The 15,071-nt window shown below is 34.5% G+C and overlaps 2 protein-coding genes across 2 annotated transcripts; both read left to right on the top strand.

Moving 5' to 3' along the window:
• Positions 1–964: 964 nt before the first annotated feature.
• BDCG_08324 (uncharacterized protein) lies at positions 965–1,391 on the top strand (the record flags this gene model as incomplete). Its single annotated transcript, XM_045424103.1, has 2 exons — positions 965–1,174; positions 1,230–1,391. The coding sequence occupies 2 exons, from the start codon at positions 965–967 to the stop codon at positions 1,389–1,391; spliced, it is 372 nt and encodes a 123-aa protein (XP_045272891.1).
• Positions 1,392–7,329: 5,938 nt separating this feature from the next.
• On the top strand, positions 7,330–7,799 carry BDCG_08323 (uncharacterized protein; the record flags this gene model as incomplete). Its single annotated transcript, XM_045424102.1, has 1 exon — positions 7,330–7,799. Exon 1 carries the CDS (start codon positions 7,359–7,361, stop codon positions 7,797–7,799), a length of 441 nt encoding a protein of 146 aa, XP_045272890.1. The 5' UTR covers positions 7,330–7,358.
• Positions 7,800–15,071: the final 7,272 nt, after the last annotated feature.

The raw sequence follows: 15,071 nt of genomic DNA, 5'->3' as shown, positions 1-15,071 counted from the left end.
AATGTATAATAGCATTCAAGCTGAGTTGTGAATAGTATTCATGAACTCCAGTCTATATAGTTGTGTGTAGTCAAGGGCCGCTAGCCCTATTGATTACATGAGAGATAGGAATAGAGGTAAAGAATCTGTGAGAAGCGGGATTTCTTACATACCTCTTCCTCTCTAAGGCTTCATCTATGAAGCCTTTCACTGAGTGACTTCATAGTCAGCTCAGCACTGCAGTGATACTCACTAAAAACTCTTCACATCTATAAAAAACCTCAGTAAGGAAAAATCCCTTGTTATTATGAAGAGAAAAGAGTCTGTCACTCAGTTCTTTATTCTGTGAGATTCTTTGTGATCTACAGATTCTTCTCTGACTATTATGCAGATTCATCTCACACCTTTCATATAGAAGAGTTTCAGTTGACTCTTAATCATTTTCATGAGATTCTTATGTGATCATCACACAGATTCATCTCACAGATGAATCACTCTCTGTGAGATCACTCTTATTAAAGAGAAACATTCATGAGTTGATCTTTCATTCATTCTCACAAATCATTGCTCTTTGACACTGTAGAATTGTGAGGAATTTTCCATTCTTTCATTAACTCTGTAGAATTGTAGAATCAAGATGTCTGCAGTCTGCAATCACTCTTTATAGTCACATAGAAAGATTCAGGTCTGCAATTCATAATCACTCTTGTTTACTAGAGTGATCTGACTGTTCCACAGAATCATTCACAGTGCAAGCAAATCTCTCTAGAGTAGTATAAATATCTCAGATCTATTTACAGAATTTCATCTTCTTTTTCCTTTTTCTGTAACAGCTCTCATTCTCATAAACTATGAGTATTCTCATTCATCTGTGAAGTGTTTTCACTCAGATGACAGAGAGAGAGTGTTTCTGACAATGTCTGCATATTGATTCAAGAACTTCTCAAGAATAAAAATTTTTTCAATTTCAATATCTTCACAAACAATGTCTGGTCACTGTCAAGCTTCTCATGAGTGTTCTCATGACTTCTCTGATCACTTTTTGCTGGCTGATGAAGCAGGGATGCTGCTGTTCATGACTGCATCTTCATCTTCCTCAGCCTCATCACTGCACTCAATCTTCAGACCAGTGACTCATCTCATCTCTCCCCCAGGCCAGCCCCTGACTCTAAGCAGCACAGTTCTCTCCTTTACTGTAAGTCTTCTCATAAGTAATTCCTTACAGATTCTAGCTGACAGTTCTTGCAAAGCTTCTGATGTTGTCAGTGTCTTCTACAGCCCTGCAGATCTATGATCACCTTCTTCCTGCCTGCACAATCTCTGACCAGGCATATGTAAATATGCCTAGGTTCCCTGTCAATGGTCCTCGCGCCGCGGCGCATTTCTGCAATCTCATTGTTAATGGGAGATGAGTCCTCGGATACCCACAAAATCCAGGTAATCAAGGCAATGTGAATGTCATGAATTCATGACAGAAGTTAATCTGGACAGATGAGCTCTCTCTTCACATTCTCATTATTTCTAGGCTGAATACTTCAGTATAACTGAGAGAGCAGATACAGCTTCATGAGAAGTATCTGATCACACATGCAGATGATCAGTCTTCAAGGCTCTGCTGCAACTGTATACACTCTGATGTTCAGCTTCCCTGAAGTCTGTGCATTTCTAGCAGCCTTCATGTCAAATGTAACAATTGTCTGTATCACAGATATAATACTCTCTGCTTCTTTGAAGAGAGAAATTGATAGTTGTGAGAGAATTGAGTGTCATAAGTGTTAATGATGTGAGTGTGAGTTTCTTTTATTTTTTCTTTGTTGATCTCTAAATTGTATTTACAGTTCTGTTTGTTTTCTTGTTTTTTAGCTTTAATAAGAATATGTTTTCTTCTTCTCTTGTGTACACTGCAGACTGTTCATCCCAGTAGAAACTCATCATCTTATAGACTAGAATTCACAAATGACAGTGTTAATGTCTTTGTCACAATCAGGTTCTTAGTGAAGACTGTGTCATTCTGACTTGTCAGAATTTACAGTATGAAAGTCATGTCTCAGCTTCTGCAGATATCTTATCTATCTGAATGATTCTCAAGTAAACTCATTCATCTTGTCAGAATATTCTTGTCACTGAACCTTGAATCAGAGCTTGTGATCTCACTTCTCTGAGTCAACAATCTCTTTAATCTGATATTCTCTTTCACTCTCTAGTGCTTTGTAGACAGAGTGATGAGTCACAGAGTTCTCTTCTGAGAATTTCTTATATTCACAGAGCAAAGAGACATGAAAAACATTATACATCTGCAACTCAGGTGACAGTTTCAATCTGTAGAACTGTGAGCTAACTTTCTTCATAATCTTACAAGGCCCTGTCTGCAAGAGATTCAGCTTCTTGCTAGATCTTCATATAATGATGTTTTCTAGACTCAGTCAGACTCTATTATCTTCCTTGAAACTCTTTGCAATGTGCTTGAAGTCATAGTATCTCTTCTGATACTCTTGAGTCTTTCTCAAGAATTTGTGAGCTTTCTCTCAGATCTTCTGAATTCTCTCAGCTCATTCACAGATATCATCACACTCTATAGTGTACTCTCACAGGTTCATCAAGGTCATCTGTGAATGAGTCTCAGTGAGCATCTCAAAGAGGGTTTTGCCTGTGCTGACATGCTTTAAGTTGTTGTACACAAACTCTGTGAGTGACAATCAATGCACTCAGTCATTCTGATTGTAATTGACAAAGCACTGCAGATACTGTTTTAATATACTTATCAGGTGTTCTGTCTGATCATCTGTCTGTTAATGAAAAGCTGTGCTTAGATCTCATGAGATCTCTAGTATAGTTATCAGATCAGATCAGAACTCTTCTGTGAAGATTGATTCTCTGTCTGAGACAATGTTCACAGACAATTCATACAATCAGATCACATCACAGACAAAGATGTGAGTTAAATTCTTTGACTTCAAGTTCTTGCAGATGGGTATAAAGTGTGTCATCTTGATGAAGTGATTCACTATCATCAGTACACTGTCAAAGCAGGCATCATATATGTCCTTGCTTTCAGAGAGGCTCACAAGAGCATTCATTTCTAGCTGTTTCCAAGGTTTCTGCAGAATGAGTAGAGGAGTAAGTTCTTCATATGATCTGAACTGCACTATTCACAAACTCTGACAAATAGTACAAGAATTCACTATCTTCTTCACAAGTTCTTGCATCTTCAGTCAGAAGTATTTCCTTATAAGCAGCTCATAAGTTCTAGTGTCTGCAAAATGACTCACTAGAGAAGAGTTATAATATCTTTTGATGAGTTCTACATGTAGAAACTCATTCACAGGCATATAAATCCAGCCCTCTCTTCACAAGAGACTATTTAAGTCTCTTCAATTCTTTATTTCTGCAGAGTTGATCCCTGCCGCGAGCAGTTTCTGAATATGCTGAGTATATTCATTCTTCAGTTGCAGTTCAGACAATCTGAATAGAAGATCTTGTGAAGACTTATACTCTGTTTTCTCTTACATCAGATCTTTCACAGCACTTCTCAAAGCTCACAAACTCTTCAGATTATAGATACTCTCTTCAAGAATTCTCACAGAGATTCTCAGAGTGTTGACTCTCAGTGTCATAGAAAGTAGTTATACAGACTTCTTCTCTCTCTCTTTCTTCTTCTCTTATGAGAGATTGAGAGACTCTTCAGTCAATCTCTTCATAACACTTAGTCTGAGCATCTTATAAAGCTTTTCTATCTTCTCTAGTCTCTCTGTGTCTGTCACCCTGGTCTTCTTAACATAGTCTGATCTGTGAGAGAATCTGTTCACTGAGTTCTTAGTTTCCTTGATATGTTCTATCTTGAATCAGAACTCACTCAGTCTCTGAGCTCAGTGAACCTACTGCTGTGAGAGTTTCTTGATTGAAGCAAACTGTTATAAGCTGTCATGATCAGTTCTAACAGTAATCACTGTTACAAGGCTCTTGAAGTAGTGATATCAGTGATGAAAGAATTTCACTATCATGAGAAGCTTCTAATCATGAATACTATAGTTGATCTCTGCAGGTTGCATCTTCTGCAAGAAAAAGGCCACTGAAACCCAGTTCTCATTTAGCTGTAGTTGCAAGACTATTTCTGAAATTGCAAAGAAGAAGACATCTGTCTTCAATCTGATTAAGAGTAAGAAATCAAAGTGAAACAGTATTACTGTATTTATGAATATCTATTTCAATCTTACAAAGACTCTGTGAGCTTCTGAGATAAGAAAGTTCTCACAGTTCTTCCTTCTCAACAATCTTTTCATTCTTCATTCACAGAATGACTTCTTCTTGTTTTCATTCTTCAGCATGTCTGTAAGAGTCAAGAAGATTCTCATAAATGTAAAGATAAATCATCTATAGAAATTCACAAAGCTCAGAAAGATCTGAATCTCATGAATACTAGTTAACTCTGATTATAATAGAATAGTCTCAACTTATGAAGATTTCATCTGAATATCATCTGCAGTGATTATATATTCTAGGAAATTAATTCAGTGAGCACTGAAGTTGTACTTCATGAGCTTAATATACAGTCCTGCCTCATCTAAGATCTTCAACATACTTCACACATGCTCAGTGTGTTCTTCCTTCTTCATGAAGTACATTATCACATTATTCAGATATATTATTACAAAGACATTCAGATATACATGAAGTGTTTTATTAATAAAAGACTGAAATATCACAGAGATATTAGTCAGATCAAAAGACATTACTAGATATTCAAACAATCTCAGTGCAGTTCTAAAGACAGTCTTTCATTCATCTTCAGATTATATTCACAGTCATGTATATACATTGATCACATTCAGTTGTGTGAATATGACAGCTCTCACAAGATAGTTAATCACATTCTCAATCAGAGACAGAGAGTAGTGACTCTTTATTATCTTGAAGTTCAGATCACAGTAGTTTACATACAATCTGAGATCTTCATTCTTCTTCTTCACAAACATCACAGAGGCTCCTGTGAAGGCCTGTGAAGATTAGATGAAGTCATTCTTCAGATTCTTCTTTATATAGGTTTACAAGATCTCTGTCTCATGATGAGAGAGCTTATAGATTAATTCTCAGAAGAGTTTCTGCTCTTCTATTAAATCTATTATCAGATTCTTCTCACAGTGAGAAGAAAGCTCAGCTGCCTTAGCTGGGCTGAACACCTCTGTAAGATCTCAGTATTTCTCTGATATCTGAAGCTCAGTTTTCATAACTGCAAGATTCTCAGACACTTATAAAGTTATTATATAGATGAGCTTGTCTTCTCTAATCAACTCTGCAGCATCAACTGCTTCTATCTTCATAAGTAAGTCTGTCAACACTGATCAGAAGTATAAACCTGACTTACAGACAGCTATGTGCAGATTGTGTCTTTGAAGTCATGTAAGTTTTAAATATATATTATCTGTGATGTCTGTGATAATCACAGTTTCTGTAAATCTTCTTCAGATTTCAGAGAGATCTTGTAATTCAAAGATAACTCTTATAAGTCTCTCAGCTCTCAGATCTGAGTTCTCATGCTCTGCTTGTTACAAGAGCAGATTCTCAGTCTTCATCTTTCAGTCTATTCACTCTGCAAGCTTTAGAGACATCACAGTGACCTGGGATCCTGAGTTCATCAATGCTTTTCATGCTTGCAGAACAGCAGCACTGCGGTGCAATCTCTCTCTGTGAGTAAGCATTTTCATTGAGAGAGCAACAGATTCAGGTGTCAGCTTCAAGACTCTTAAGAAGACTGTTGCTGACTCTGTCTATAATCTCTCAAATTCCTATTTTAGTTTGTTCAGACAGTTTACACAGAGATGTTCTGATTTAGAACAGATGAAGCAGAGTCTCTTTTTCTTAGTCTCTCTATTATACACTCTGTTCACAGAAGCTTGTGAAGCTCTTTCTCTCTGCTCAGCAGTCAGACATGAATCTCTCTATATCTTGTCATCTTTTTCTGATAAATCTGTTCTCTGTTATCCTGGCTCTTGCAGGACTGGTCAATAATCTGCTCTTCACAGATCTGTGACTCTCACAGTGATTCATAAGCAATGAATGAGAGTCATCAGTTTCTTCAGAGTCAAGAACTTAGAGTCTTACTCAATGAGCTTATTCTGCATGTCTTTATTCAGTCTCTTCACAAACATTATTATTCAGGTCTTGTTTCAGAGCTCTGTTTTCACAGATCTTAATTCATATCACAATTTCATGAAGTACTGTGAGTAGTCTTCATCAGATTTCTCACCTCTTTTTCTAATATTGATGATTGCAGCTCAGATATTCTCTGTTCAGCTCACAGAGTCTCTTAACTTGTTCTCTAGATAGGTCTTAAGAACAGATTATCAGAATCTCTTATGATCATTCTCTAGATAGTTCAGTCAGTTCTTGGCTTCAGTGTAATAGAGGCCTGTTATCATGTAGATAACAGCTTCTTCATCTTTCATATCACACAGTCAGGCTTGTGAGTCAATTTCAAATGCAAACTTGTAAAAGCTTTTATAGATTGTGGTTCAATAGATGGCCTTAAGTGGTCACAGCTTGAGAAAGTTTCTTTTCAGTTCATAAGTGTCTCTGAAGATCATGTCTAGAGACTCAGTTCAAGAGTGTTTGCAGACAGCAAGCATTTCTTGTAGAAAAATAGCTTAGTCTTATGAAAGATGCTCAAGAATGTTCTTCACTGAGATTGATTCATTCATGAGTTCAGAGAATTTCTCTGTCACAGATGCAGAGAATAGTGTCTCATGAGTGATTGATAAGTTCTCTGAGACTTCTTTCACAGAGATTATTCATGATTCAGATGACTGCTTCTGAGTGCCTGCAGTAGAATTTACAGGGGTTGAAGCATGTGAGTTTCTAGTTCTTTCAGTCATAACAGGTGATTGCTGACTGACTGAGCTTGAAATGTAAGAATAAGTGCTTACAGATGATTATTCAGGTGTTTGCAGCTTGATGTGATATGTACTGTTAACTACTAGAAGTGTTCATGATAGAAAGATAAATGTAGAAGTCAAATGTATAATAGTATTCAAGCTGAGTTATGAATAGTATTCGCGAACTCCAGTCTATATAGTTGTGTGTAGCCAAGGGCCGCTAGCCCTATTGGTTACACGAGAGATAGGAATAGGGGTAAAGGATCCGCGAGGAGCGGGATTTCTTACATCATTGTTCACTGATTATGTATTGAATGCTGTTGCTGAGGTATCTTTTTGTATCATTCTGCTGGGGATGGGCCAGATTGAGAGGGGTAGTACAGGAGTGAGACTTGGTGTTGAAGTCTAGATACACTGGCAGCGGACCGTGGAGGTTGCACTTCAGAAGAGTCCATTGATTATGTGCTTGATATTATCGCCAAGGTATCTTTTTGTATTTTTCTGCTGGGGATGGGCCAGATTGGGAAGGGCGGTACAAGGGTGAGACTTGGCGTTGATGTTTTGAAACATCAAAGATGGACAGGGTTTTCGCGGAGGTCACTCCTCGGATATCTCCACAACTACAGGTCGGGGATCTTCCAAAATCGAGAAGATTGGTGCATATGGCTAGGTCACTTCACCTTACAATTTGTATGGCACTCTGGCCCGGGGTTGTGGTGTGGTAGGGGAGAACGGGGGATAATCCCACACTGGAGCTTCGAACAACGTCCGGTTCACGTTTGGCTGGATAACTCCACCACCACACGGGGTATGCGGTCGGCGATGGGGTCAAAATGCTCGTATGATCGAGGGCTTTTCGATGGATCTATCGGCGGGTTCTTATTCGAAAAATCGAGCGAGTTCGTGGTGGAGCGGTTTGACACACTTTGCTTGATCTTTCAGTTCAGATAGCAGAGAAGAATGTTGTTTATATCAGCTAGAGAAGATATTCATTTCAGTAGTTTCTTGTTAATTGTATAATGTCTATTATTATATTACTGTATTGTTATATTACTATATTATTATATGACTTCAGTGATGATCACTTTCTTCTTTTATCTCTTTGAATTGAGAGTGATCTTCTTTGAATCTGGTTCATCACTCTCATTTCTTTTCTCACATCTCATTCATTCACATACATGGCATTTGCCTGAATGTGAAGTTTTCCCTCAATAAGTAAAACAGTATCAATTGAATGCTCTTCTGCTCACTGCTCTTCATATACTATCTTTTAAAATGTTCTAGAATCACACTGACATGATAACTATAAATCACTTTGTAAATGAAATTATCACACTCTGAAGAAGTCTGCACTTCTCACTGATTTTTAGACATGCTATCAGATGTGATTCAAAGGTTGCTTACCGCATATGATTACAGATGTACACCGGCTTTGTATATATTGTAATATTATACACTAAATTAATTAGTGGCTGCTATGGCCCTCTTTACACTCATAAGCAAGTTCGGAAGCGGCCGCGTTATTATCCGACGGTCATACGTTCTTCCGAACCACACATTCTTCTGTAGCAGTTATTACAAAAAAAAACATCTTAGAAATAGTTTTTTACTTCTCTTGAAAAAGTAAGATATTTTTCTCTGAATTTTATATAATATTCTTATAAAGAATTAAAAACAGAGTTTTTTTCTATTATAATTTCATATTCTTTTAAGTAAGAATTACTTTTTCAGTAGCTAATAGACTGACTGTTTGACTGTATCTAAGATCAGAAGTAGATTTTTTAATAGTCTTATTATCAATTCAATCAATTTCATTACACAGTTTTAACATTAGATAGTAGTCTTATACTGTCTCAGTGAGACTTACTGTCTACTCTTGTCACATTTTTCAAATGAGATCATGATTTTCACTTCTCAATTTAAATCATTTTTATTGCTTTAAATGACTTTAAATCTCATTAATATTAACATGAAGTATACATTAACTGTAATCAATCAGAACTAGACTGACCGTGTGACTGTGTCTGAGACCAGAACCAGATTTTTTGATAGTCTCATTATCAATTCAACTGATCTCATTACACAGTTTTAACATTAGATAGTAGTCTCATACTGTCTCAGTGAGACTTACTGTCTACTCTTGTTACATTTTTCAAATGAGACCATGATTTCCACTCCTCAATTTAAATTATTTTTATTGCTTTAAATGACTTTAAATCTCATTTGAGTGTTATCAAAAAGCATTACTTTTTAAAAAATTAAAAACAGTTTAAAAAAAACCTTAAAATGTCTAAAAATAGTAACTTTATGTCAAGAATGAAACTAAATGAAATCAAATGAGATCACTTTCTCATTTTTTTCAAGTCATGATTTCATTTTAAGATCTGATATATAGTCACTTTACATGTTTTTTTAATAGCCAGTCCCAGCGGGATTCACATCAAGAAATGTATGAGACCAGATCAAATGAAATCAAATGTGAAATTCATGGTCCCGGCGGCCAGTCTAATCAGAACACATTGCTTTCAACTGTTGATTAATCTATGTATTTTCTTAATTGAGAGAAAGATCAGTGTCTTCTTATTCAAAGAATGAATCACTGTCTGTCTGCATTAATCACACTGCAGTGAAGAAAGATTTGAAAGATAACTATGAGAATGCTCTGATGAAACAGGAAAAAGATTAGCTTCTGTTCAAATTCACAAACAGAAGCTTGAAGAGATCAGATGATAACAATTTAAAGAGAAAATAACAATGAATGCAATTCTTATATCTACTGTGATTGATAATATGTATAATATGAAAGTCATGATAGACAGTGATCTATGTCACTATACAATGATAAAATCTTCAGTTATAAGACATTATAATCTTCAGTGTATCTTCTTATCAAAACTCTGACTGCTTGTTGAATTTGATAATTCAAAAGATATTTATACTCATTACATAGTAAAACTAAACATAGATGTGAGAGAACATTAACATGAAGATGTCTACACATATAAAGTTAATAATCTTAATTATAATCTTATATTAGAACTTGTCTGACTATCTGAACAAGGTATCTTATTAAATGCTTGAAATAGAAGCTTGATATTCTCTAATAATGATAGAATTCATGAAGATAATATTTATAAGACTATGAATCTTACACAGATCTCTGTCAACACTTATAAAATACTCTGAAAAAGAAGTTATCATCAAAATCACTGACAGAGTCACTGACAAGATTGCTGATAGCAGAATTATGTATTAATCTATTTTATCAGTCTGACTAATATTAAAAAGACTCTAAAAAAGTTATTCTGTGTTATAATAATAGATTCTTATACAAAACTCTCTTAATAATATCATGAATATCTGGATATCTTCTGATAAGATAATAATGTTATAAATCTACCTTTCTTACAAGGTTCAGACGTGAACCACAGTATCAAGTTAAAAAAGAGAGATGATAAGAACTCTGAATTATCATAAGATGTGGCGGGCTGCGCCCGATCAATCATATAGACTATTCCGTTACACTCCACAGATTCCAACCACTTCATTCTCGAACGCGTATGCTCCGATTCTCGGCCATTCTTGATTGCCGATCCTCGGCCGTCACTTCATTCTCGAGCGCGTACACTCCGACTCTCGGCCATTCTTGATCACTGATCCTCGGCTGCTACAAATGCATATAGATTCTTCCGCCCTGAAACTCCATCACATACATCACCACATATGTGTATAAATATTCACTTTGATCACTGATTCTCGCACTTTCTCTTTCTTTCCTTCTCTAACATTTTTCACTTTGTTATATAAGATCTATATATTATACTGATCTATTCAGTGTAGGCTTCTTACACTATAAAAATGTTCATCATCTTCTTATTAGAAACAATTATTCATGCATCATCTTCTTATCAGAAACAATTATTCATTGAGAGATATCTGAACATGTAACAATGTGTAAGAAAGAGAAACACAGTTAAGTAGACACTGAGTTCTTAGATAGAAGCTTGCTTATCAGTCACTCTGACTCTGTAATAAGATCTTACAAAGAGAATATCAGTGAAAGATCTGAGAGTTCTGACACTTAGATGTATAAGATATTCATACAATTACACTTCTTCAGATTTCACAGATATCACATATCTGACAAAATGATATAATCATATCTAATGATAATATGAGAGAACTCTTAAGCGTGAGTATAGATATGATATCACAGTGACTCTGAGCAATGTTGAAACTATAATAACAATAAATAGCTGATATGCATACAACTTAACAATGTTAATATGAAGAGATTCAATGATTATCATAACAAGAAACTCATGCAATTTCAACATCTACAGAATTGAGTATAAAAGCACTGAAAGAATGCTTAGATGCTTCTGCATATTTCAATGCTTTCAATCTCACTCTCTACTCATTATGAAGAATGGAAATGCTCATGAAACTTAGTATAGATGAAGATATCATTGATTTATTAATCAATCAAGATTGATATATCAATGAACAATTGAAGAATCATATAAAACAGAAATTTCATTCATGAATGAAAGCATGTGAATCAGTGTTATAAACATCTGACAATATTATTAAACATCTCAATATTCTGTTCTGAGACACTGCCATGTAACAGAAAGTGTTAGATTAATTACAGAGTGTCTGACAGAGAAACACTTCTCTTACAACATTCATCTCTGACTTCAACATTAAGATTCTAGAAGCAGGTGATTAATCTTGAGAGAATTGAATGAAGATTAGCATGTTTAAGAAGATATTAACTTTCAAACTCTTACAGACTCTTGTAAGTGTAGACAAAGACTAGACTTATGAAGATTTCTACACACAGCTCTAAACATTGAATAACTATCTTATCAAGCTCAAGAGTATACAGAATAGTGATAGAAGATATTACACTCACACACCTGTACTGAGAAATAATTCAGTCACTCATACACCTGCACTGAAGAATAACAATGATACAGATGTCATGAATTGAGTAGACTTAAATGTCTACACACAAGCAAGAGTTTCTGCTATTCAAACAGGCTTCTGAGTTTCTGAGATCACTCTCAAAGAAGTTGCTGATTAGCATCAATGTGAAGTATACATCAACTGTAACTGATTAGAATACATCACTTTCAACTGCTAATCAATCTATGTGTCTTCACACTTAAGAGAAAGATCAGTATCTTCTCAATCAAGAGAAAGATCAGTGTCTCCTCATTCAAAGAATGAATCAGTGCCTGTTCACATCAATCACATTGCAGTGAAGAAATATTTGAAAGATAACTATGAGAATGCTCTGATGAAACAGGGAAAAAATTAGCTTCTATTTAAATTCACAAACAGAAGCTTGAAGAGATCAGATGACAATAATTTAAAGAGAAAATGACAATGAATGCAATTCTTATATCTACTGTGATTGATAACATATATAATATGAAAGCCATGATAGACAGTGATCTATGCTACTATACAATGATAAAATCTTCAGTTGTAAGATATTATAACCTTCAGTATATCTTCTTATCAAAACTCTGACTTCTCACAGAATTTGATGATTTAAAAGACATTTGTTTCTGTTACATGATGAAGCTGATCATAGATGTGAAAGAACATCAATGTGAAGATGTCTATGCATATAAAGTTAATAATCTTGATTATAATCTTATGTTAGAACTTGTCTGGCTATCTGAACAAGATATATTATTGAATGCTTAAAACAGGAGTTTAATATTCTGTAATAATAATAGAGTTCACAAGAATGACATTCATAAGACTATGAATCTGACACATATCTCTGTCAACATCTATGAAATGCTCAGAAAAAGAAGTCGCTGAAAGAATCACTGACAGCAGACCTATGTATCAATCTATTTCACTAGTCTGATCAATATTAAAAAGACTCTAGAAAAGTTATTCTGTGTTATAATAACAGATTCTTGTACAAAACTCTCTCAACAATATTATGAATATTCAGATGTCTTTCAACAAGACAATACTACAAATATACTTCTCTTACAAGGCTCAGAAATAGATTACAGTATTAGACTGACCGTGTGACCGTGTCTGGGACCAGGACCAGATTTTTTGATAGTCTCATTACCAATTCGACTGATCCCATTACACGGTTTTAACATTAGATAGTAGTTTCATACTGTCTCAGTGAGACTTACTGTTTACTCTTGTCACATTTTTCAAATGGGACCATGATTTCCACTTCTCAATTTAAATTATTTTTATTGCTTTAAATGACTTTAAATCTCATTTGAGTGTTACCAAAAAGCGTTACTTTTTAAAAAATTAAAAATAGTCTAAAAAAACCTTAAAATGTCTAAAAATAGTAACTTTATGTCAAGAATGGGACTAAATGGGATCAAATGGAACCACTTTCTCATTTTTTTCAAGTCATGGTTCCATTTTAAGATCTGATATATAGTCACTTTACCTGTTTTTTTGATAGCCAGTCCCAGCGGGATTCACGCCAAGAAATGTATGGGACCAGACCAAATGGGACCAAACATGAAATTCATGATCCCGGCGGCCAGTCTATACAGTATTAAGTTAGAAAAGAAGAATGATAAGAACTCTGAGTTATCATGAGACCCTCTTTATAATATATCTCAAGATGAACTTCTTCTTCTTCAGAAGACACTCAATGATCTGTTAGATAAGAAATTCATATATATTAGTAATTCTTCTGCTGCAGCTTCTATTCTCTTTGCAAAGAAATCAGATAAAGAACTTCAATTCTGTGTGAACTATTGAGAATTAAACAGATTAATTAAGAAGAACTGCTATTCTTTATCTCTTATCAATGAAACTCTAGCTTGTATTGAACAAGCTCAATAATTTACAAAACTAGATATCATCATCACATTTCATAAAATTCATATCACTGAAGAAGATGAATGACTTATAGTATTTCAAACATATTATAATCTCTTTGAATGAATAGTTACACTCTTTGAACTGATCAATGCTCTCAGTACATTTCAGAAGTATATTAACTAAGCACTCTGAGATTTTCTTGATAAATTTGTATCTGTATATCTCAATGACATTTTCATCTTCACTGATAAGTTCAGAAAAGAATATCAAGAATACATATAAAGAGTATTACAATAATTATGAGAAGCAGAACTATCAATAGATATTGACAAGTGTGACTTTGAAGTCAAGAGTATCAAATATCTAGGTTTTATCATAGAAGCTAGTAAGAGAATCTAAATGAATTCTGAGAAAGTCTCTGTCATTCTTAAATGAGAAGCTTTATATACTGTGAAAGATGTATAAAGCTTTATCAGATTTGCTAACTTCTATCAGTAATTTATATGAAACTTCTCAGATATCATGAGATCACTTATAGAACTTATTAAGAAGAACTCAGTATTTCAGTGATCAGTGAACACTGAAGCTGCATTTATACAGATGAAGAAGATGTTCATTAATATCTCTCTATTAATAACATTTGACTCTGATTATAAAATAGTTATTGAAGCTGACTTCTCTGACTATATTACAGAGAGAGCTATATTGTAATATAATGATGAAGATGTCTTACAATTATGTACTTTCATGTCTAAGAAATTAAGTTCTGCTGAATGCAACTATGAGATTTATGACAAGAAACTTCTTATAATTGTATACTATCTAGAAGAATAGAACTCTGAACTCTGAAGTGTCTCTGAATTTGAGATAATTACAGATCATAAGAATCTTAAGTACTTCATAACTACTTATAAACTCACTGAATAATAGATGCAATAATCTGAGTTCTTAAGCTGCTTTTATTTTACAATACACTACTGTGTCAGCAGTCAGAACTCAATAACAGATACTCTCTTACAATGAGAGTAAGATATGTCTTCTGATGTAACAGACACCTGTTGAATGAACTGAGAACACTGGCTTCTAGATCTGAAGATATTAGTTAATCAAGATGAAACAACTCATAGCACTATACACACTTCTCTGATTAGAATACTCTCTCTCTGAACTGTCACTAACACTGACACTGACATTAATACTGATATCTTGACTTCTTCTGAATCTACACTGAATGAATTATGGCATGTAACAGCTTAAACTGATGAACTTTTTCCAGTGCTTACTGAAGTAGTATGTTAAGAAGCACTCTGATTTCTCTCAGAACTATGTATAAGAACTGATATCTCAGAATGCTCAATTGATGACAATAACACTCTACAGTTTTATAAGCAA

Source organism: Blastomyces dermatitidis (genome assembly GCF_000003525.1).
Source record: "Blastomyces dermatitidis ER-3 genomic scaffold supercont1.10, whole genome shotgun sequence".
NCBI lineage: Eukaryota > Fungi > Ascomycota > Eurotiomycetes > Onygenales > Ajellomycetaceae > Blastomyces > Blastomyces dermatitidis.
Note: the sequence above shows the minus strand (reverse complement) of the source record. Positions and strands in the feature narration are given on the sequence as shown.